Source organism: Hipposideros armiger, unplaced genomic scaffold (genome assembly GCF_001890085.2).
Source record: "Hipposideros armiger isolate ML-2016 unplaced genomic scaffold, ASM189008v1 scaffold_919, whole genome shotgun sequence".
Classification (NCBI taxonomy): Eukaryota; Metazoa; Chordata; class Mammalia; order Chiroptera; family Hipposideridae; genus Hipposideros; species Hipposideros armiger.
The window spans coordinates 38,982-44,981 of NW_017732269.1; the positions used below are offsets into that span (position 1 = coordinate 38,982).

The following is a 6,000-nucleotide window of genomic DNA, read 5'->3' on the forward strand; positions in this document are numbered from 1 at the left end:
GGCAGTTTACAAACACTAACTCAAAGAATACAAATGATTTGGGAACCACAAAATGATGGGATGGGCACACGTATTAAGTGTATATACAAATCTAAAGCTCTGGCTACAACACAGTCTTCATTTCACTTCTTCTCACCTCCAGCAGAAAGGGTAGTTGTGAGTGAAGGTGGTGGCAACAAGAAGTCGGCCTTGTTCCTTCAGGGTCCTGATGATATTTTTGTCAGCGTCCTGTTAAAAAAAATTAAGATCCAGCCATTAAAATATTCTACAGGGCCGGCCGAGTGGTTCAGTTGGTTAAGAGTGCGAGCTCTGAGCAACAGGGTTGCCAGTTCGATTCCCACATGGGCCAGTGAGCTGTGCCCGAGCTGAGCTGCCCCTGAGCTGCCAACAGGTGGCAGGATGGCTCAGCTGGTGAGAGCACATGCTCCTAACAACAAGGTTGCCGGCTCAACTCCCTCATGGGATGAGGTGCTGCCCCCAACCCCCACAACTAAGAGTGAACACGACACCTTGGGCTGAGCAGCCTCGAGTTGCCAACCAGCGACCATATGGCGACTGGACTTGGAGCTGAGCTAGCTGCGCCCTCCACAACTAAGACTGAAGGACAACAACTTGGCTGTTCCCCTTCCCTAATTCCCCAACACTGTTCCTCTCCCCAATTCCCCAATAAAATCATAAAAAAAACACACAAAAAACAAAGGCAAAAAAAAATTCTATAATACTTAGTGACACAATATAATTACTAAAATCTGATATTTGGATACCTTTACTATGAATAAAAGGCACAAAATACTTGGTCTGTATTTTAGCCACTACAAAACTTCACGTACTTTTAAGTATATTCCATACAGTCAAGGTAGTGAAGTTTACAATCAGCAATGATTACCCCACAATCACAAATTTGCTTCATGAGTCACAAAGAAGAGCCCAGTTTTTCTAATTCCTATGCTTGAAACTACAGCATGCTTCCTCTGAAGATACTAGACTCTTGGAATGTAGTTGATAATATCCGCCTATCTTTCCTGATTTTATGTGCTGAAACGAAACGAAACCAAACCAAACCAAACCAACTTCCTGGGAAAAAATCCCAGATGTGGAAGCTATCTGATAAAAACTGATTAATGAAAAAAGTATGACGAAAGTGACACCTTTTTATGTCATCCAGTCACAGACCTTCACATATTGTCCCACGAAATCTGTCACTTCGGCTGTGAAACAGCCTGAAGCATCCACAGGGCAAACAGGGACAGAGTCTTTCTGAATGACATTGAAGTCCATACAGACCCGATAGTCATCCTGGAAAGGGAGAGGGAGAGGGAAGGAAGAATAAAACAGTTGAAGTGGATGGGGTAAGAGAGGAGTGCATGAGGCGGTAGATTTACAGGATAATTTTTCAGTATTCTGACAAATAAATGTAATCAGCTGTAACTATCCTCTCAACTGAAGTTAATTCAAAGACAATTCAGAGAATCAAAGAGCCCTACAGTTGGACAGGGGATTAGATCATCAAGCCCAGTCTTCACAGCCATTATTTCACAGACCCCTACATATATGAGTATCCACCAAGTGAGAAGAAAGGTGATGCACATGAATGTATTGAAATCCAATGTGATTTACAACAGCAGCGTATATGCAGATGAGTGTGTGCACAAAACAGAAGCACACGTGGGTGTATGGCACGAACTATGCAGTATTGCATGATGCTTGACATGCCTACGGATTTGCATCCTGCCAAGATGCACCTGGAAGACGGTAATACCGATCAAATGCCAAGTACTCACTTTACCTGGGCCCCAGGTATCCCAGCTCAGTGCTTCAGGAACACATTTTGAGTAGTGTTAACAATTAGAACAAATACAAAAAACACTGTATCAGATAACACTCTGACCATTTTACAACTTAGCTCGTTTAACCTTAACAATGCTACGGAAAAGGCTGACTGGTGCACTAGGTTTTAGCATGTGTTTCCCTCGCAAAGACCAAAAACTACCCCATCTTCCAGATGAGGAAGCAGTGGCACAGACAGAGACCTCAGCTGCAAAGTGCCAGTGCTCACCTTTAAAACCAAAGAGGCTGGCTGGAGTCCAGAGTCTTCACTGCTGTGCTATGCTGGACTGTCTCAGGCTCAATGAGGAAACCACACTCCAGTTTGACTCCAAGACAAGATGGAAAACAAATACACTTCTACCCAGGCCTGTGTCAACTCTCACTGTGTGAGGGGCTGCCTGGTGTGATGTGACACGTGTGTGCTAACAGCACATGTGGTGACAGCCTGGTGTGATGCAGCATGTGGGTGTGCTAATAGCACGGGAGGTGACGACCACGTATGATGTGACACATGGGCGTACTCAGAGCACAGGCAGTGGCGGCCTACCCAACAAGCACCTGTGCAACAGGCAGGACGGGCCCCAAAGCCCAGCAATTTGAAATGTCTAGTGCAGAACAAATAGCCTTACCCAGCTTGACTAGCTAACAGAGGGACTCCTGAATGGAGCCAGAACGACCAGGGATGTTCACACGGTCCTGCAGATGTGCCGACTGTGGAGACCACAGAGTGTGTACCTTGGCATAGATGCCACCTGGGAGGGTCTCAGAAAAATCTCAACCAAATGGGTTTAAAGGCTGCAGTTTAAGGATCTGATCTTCTATAACATGAACCTGCCTGGCATTCAGGCAGATATATATGAGGTATTATTACATGAGGTATTACATATAGTAAATGACAAATTAGTCCCATTTTAAAAGGAAAACCAAAATTATAATTCAAAATCATGAAGTTTTCATAAAGTTTTCTTTTGGTTATTTAGCCTCATTGGAGCAACTATACCAGTTGACCCTCAAACTATTATGAATAACTGAAATTTGACTAGTTCCTAAAGCTCAATAAATAGTAATATCAAGATTGCGTCTGGGCTGACCGCGTGGCGTGCTGGTTAAGAGCTGGCTTGGGACGCCAGCTCTGTGCAGCAGGGCCCTGGTTCAGATCCCATATGAGGGCCACTGACACTGCCCTCTACAGCTAAGATGGTGAACAACAGTTCAACTTGGAGCTGGGATGCCCTGAGTCGCCAGTGATGGTGTAGGCTACAGCCCATGCTGCAGTGGGCTGCCATAAGTTATTGGCAGCTGGTGAGCGGCCGGCAGCTGGTGTGAGTTGCCAAGAGCTGCCGTGAGTGGCCGTCCAGAGGCCGGTGACTGATCTGCCTCACCCGGGAAGAGCGCAATGACAATACCAACATGGGCCAGTGAAGCGACGTCCTCCACAACTAGACCGAAGAACAAAAGGACAGCAACTTGTCTGTTCCCTTTCCCTGGATTCCCCAGAGCTGTTCCCCTCCCCCAATTCCCAATAAAATCTTTAAAAAAAAAGATTGCATCCACCCAACTTGAATACTGACCAGGTATTAAGGGATATTAAGAAACTGTTAATTTTATTGAGTTTAAAATGGCATGGTGGCTATATTAAAAATAAAAGTCCTTATCAATCAGAAACATACACGTAAGTATTTGCAGATGAAAGATAGGATACTGACGGTTTACTTCAAAACCTTCCAGTCAAAATAAAGGCATGGGGGAAGGGGAGAGAATAAGGCAGATAAAACAGAATCCCCAAAATGTTGACAATTAATTCAGCTGGATGATGTGAACGTAAGGATTTAGTACAGTATTTTCTTTTCTGTATTGAAGCTCTCCATAATAAAAATCTCTGCAGCAGTTATATATGAAAACAAAATGACCAATAGAAACAGACTAGCTTAACACCTCTATCACTGACAAAATGGTCAAGTCGAAAGGAGTTTGTAGGGCCCCAGTGTCTACTGCATTGCACGCTCATGGTGCCAGGCACTCTTTATAGATTCCATTTAATCCTTGCAAGTCTCCAGACAGGTAGGTGCTAACACCGATACAGAGGAGGGAAAGGAAAGCCAGACAGGCCAAGTAACTTGCCCAGGGACTATCCAGGGCTTCCACTTAGCACAAGGTCTGGTTTGCTCTAAAACATGTGTCCTTAATCCCTACACTCTTGTATTTTATTCATCTACAAATTAAAAGGATTACATTAAAAAAAATTGTTCTGGGCAAAATTTAAAATTAACCACACTATACAGCTCTGAGAAGAGAGGTGAAATTCTCCCTTCAGATCATGAAGCATTTAGTCAAGAACAGAGCAGCGATGATGGAACCTGTCCGCACTTTGACGGTCGTGGTGACGGCCTGCTCTTTATGTCATTGTCCAAACTCACAAAACTGCATACCATGAAGAGCAAAGTATATGGTAAGTAAGTCATGAAGAAACGAAAATACAGCCTGCCTTTTGGAAAGACCGAACACCTAACAACACACAGAAGTTAGCCCACCCTTTTCAGATATTGCCTCTGGGTGAAAAGGAATCGCAGATGCACATTTTATAACCTGTCCCTGGGGGCATGAGCCTGAAAACAGGTTGACCCCATGGCTTAAATGAGAGCGGTGAGCACTACACACAGACACAGACATACACACAGACAGACACACACACACACACACACACAGTGATGACTCAGTGACCACTGACATTTACATCTTATAAATACACTTGCAAGATTTATACTACTCACAGCACCGAAGTAAGGAGCTTGGTGTACAACCCCGGTGCCTTCTTCCTCCTTCACGTAGTTGTCAACAAGCACAGTAAAAGCACCATTCTCTTTACACTGGAAAAGAAATGTTAGCAGGCTTAAAGGATGAAACACTGCCATATAATATTAATTCAGTAAGTATTTAAAGCCTGAAAAAACATTTAACATGCAAAATTATTTTCAGAGTAATTCAGACTGGGAAAAAACATGCTAATTCTATATTATTCTATGAATAATGATTCATCACTTATAAGTAATGATCTGAAGACTTGCAGAAAGAGTTTTCTAACTTCCTTAGTACAAAATGGGCTTTGTCATTAGTTCTCCTGGACACCCCGGCCCCCCAGCATGTAGTTTATCATACAGTCTCAGAGACTACACATTCTCCTTAAACCATTCCCTTTCTGCTATACAGTTGACCCTCGAACAATGCAGGGGGTTAGGGGCATCGACCCCATGTACTAGAAATCTGAGTATAATTTTTAATTCTACAGTTGGCCCTTCGCATCCTTGTATTCAAACAGCCACAAATGGGACTCGCCTTAGGTCCCTGATTTCCGCACTGCGCATGCAGAGTTGCCTGGGTGGCAACTGGCTGTCGGGCTGCTCGGCCTGATCTTTGAGCGGCTGATTGGGACAGGCTGAGACAGGGAGTTTTCCTGGGAGTGTAGGGCCACGAGCTGTGTGCCTGCATGATTCAGTTGGGGCTTTCCAGGCGAGTTTGTGTGAGTTGGCTGCTGATGCAGGAGTGCATGCTGCTCTGACTTGGTGGGGGCCACTGACCACACCCTGTGGTGCCTTGGGGGCCTGCCCCGCCCACCTACAGCTGTGTTGCCAGGGGCACCCTGAGCCACTGGTACCTAGCTCCTACCTCTGCAGGCCACAGAGGGTTTTTTGCAGCTGCAGACAGCCCGCAACAACCTGTGAGGATTTTTGGTGGTGAGCACAGTTCCAAAGTACACAGCAACTAATTGTGGGACACTTACTTCAAGTCTAGAGGGAGGTCGGCGCGCATGACGCACTGAGCCCTGCCCCCAGCAGCTGGTGCTGAGTCACCCAGAATCTCTCTATTGCTGAGCAAGTGGTCTGCAGTGCAGATTACAGCGGGCAGAGAGCCCCTCCTTTTTTTTTTTCTCTTTTTCCTTTTTTTTCCCCTCTTTCTCTTTTTTCTTTCTAGGTGATTTAATACATCGAAGCAATCACAGTGACAGCCAGAATGAAGAAACAAAGAAACATGTCCCAAGTAAAAGATCAGAAGAAACCTCAAGAAATGCAACTAAATGACACAGAGGTATCCAACCTTTCAGAGACAGAGTTTAGAACACTGATGATAAGAATGTTTCAGGAACTTGAGGAGGACATAAAGAAGGATACAGAAATC

The 6,000-nt window shown here is 44.8% G+C and overlaps 1 protein-coding gene across 2 annotated transcripts in view; it reads right to left on the minus strand.

Moving 5' to 3' along the window:
* IARS1 (isoleucyl-tRNA synthetase 1) overlaps nucleotides 1-6,000 on the minus strand; it is a 77,256-nt gene that overhangs the window by 32,385 nt on the left and 38,871 nt on the right. For both annotated transcript variants that reach the window (XM_019630524.1, XM_019630523.1), the window contains exons 10-12: nucleotides 4,599-4,694; nucleotides 1,174-1,296; nucleotides 137-228 (exon numbers count right to left, since the gene is read on the minus strand). In XM_019630524.1, coding sequence (XP_019486069.1) covers nucleotides 137-228; nucleotides 1,174-1,296; nucleotides 4,599-4,694 — 311 coding nt within the window. The remainder of the gene's footprint in view (nucleotides 1-136; nucleotides 229-1,173; nucleotides 1,297-4,598; nucleotides 4,695-6,000) is intronic.